General features: G+C 36.1%; 1 protein-coding gene across 1 annotated transcript; it reads right to left on the bottom strand.

Moving 5' to 3' along the window:
- Positions 1 to 4: 4 nt before the first annotated feature.
- On the bottom strand, positions 5 to 950 carry LOC117124877 (phosphatidylinositol-glycan biosynthesis class W protein-like; the record flags this gene model as incomplete). Its single annotated transcript, XM_033271208.1, is given in 2 exon segments — positions 5 to 95; positions 809 to 950. Coding segments are annotated over 2 exon segments (233 nt in total), but the record flags the coding sequence as incomplete, so codon positions are not given.
- Between the last annotated feature and the right edge of the window lie 292 nt (positions 951 to 1,242).

The following is a 1,242-nucleotide window of genomic DNA, read 5'->3' as shown; positions in this document are numbered from 1 at the left end:
TTACCTGAATCTGATTTGGTTGCAATACCTTGCTGCCAGGCTAATAAGATGTCTACCAGTAAAAAGGATGCTAGAGAAAGAATGCCTTGGCCAACCTGGAAAGTATTGTGCAAAATTTACATTTAAACCTAAAGTAATCTGATATATGAAAAATGCACTACTGACAAATAATTGCACTAGCAGGGTGGAAGAGTTGCTAGAAGGGGAAACGACCCACATTGGTGTGAGTTTTCCCCTCCAGTTAGAAAGAGCTGACCTCGGACAGGGAAGATCAACATAGCTTGTCAGAGCAAAATATGGTCAGGTTAAAAAACTGTGATCGTAAGGCACATCTCCTCCTGCGCAATGAACGCTTTTTCATAATTCATAATTTTATTTCCTCACATGAGATGGTAGTTAACAAAGGGAGATATTCCCTGTAAAAGTGTCAACTTCCAAAGCATAGAATAATAAGAATAATAAGACTACCACTACCACTACTACTACTACAACAACAAAAACAACAACAACAACAACAACAACAACAATAATATTATTCATAATAATGATCACAGAAATAAGTATAATAATCATAATATAGTGATCATAACAATAATGACAATGGTATAAAGGGTGAACATTAGCAATTATTGCTAGTAGTGTCCTTTGTACAAAGACACTACCATACAAGTGGCAGATCCAGTAATTTAAAGTTGAGGGGACCCAGAGGAGGACCTTCACAGAAGGTCTGTGGTAAGTAAAAAAAATGGCACTCTCAGATCGGGGAGGGGGGGGGGTGATCAATCAACAATAAAATTATCAAACTTACTATCCACACAATGTATGATGAATTAGCAAGACGCCTAGAAACATGTCCTGTATAAGATGGCAACTGATGAAAAATACACCACAACAGAACAGTCAATCCCCATAGACAACCAAGCAGTCGTACACTACCAGAAAATGACCATCTGCAAAACACACATAAAACTTTTCAATTAAATAACATACACAAAAGGTGTAGCCACATTAGTCTGCTTTACCACAATATATATGACAGAACTCAGCATTTTGAACACTAACTATATACATTTATTTTCTCTGGCTTTGTTCACACAGTAGAAGACAGTCTCCTGATGAGATCCACTGCGTGGATGAAAGCTACAGAAAATAAGTCAGTCTATGCTGAGCTCTGTAATTATTTATAGTGTACAAATAATATAATATTGTAAACTGAGACATAAATTTTTTATTTATTGTAAT

The sequence above is a fragment of the Anneissia japonica genome, unplaced genomic scaffold, assembly GCF_011630105.1.
Source record: "Anneissia japonica isolate Jap-2015-1 unplaced genomic scaffold, ASM1163010v1 scaffold309801_len1242_cov329_single, whole genome shotgun sequence".
In the NCBI taxonomy this organism is placed as follows: Eukaryota; Metazoa; Echinodermata; class Crinoidea; order Comatulida; family Comatulidae; genus Anneissia; species Anneissia japonica.
The sequence above is the reverse complement of the archived record's forward strand: the minus strand, read 5'-3'. Positions and strand labels throughout refer to the sequence as shown.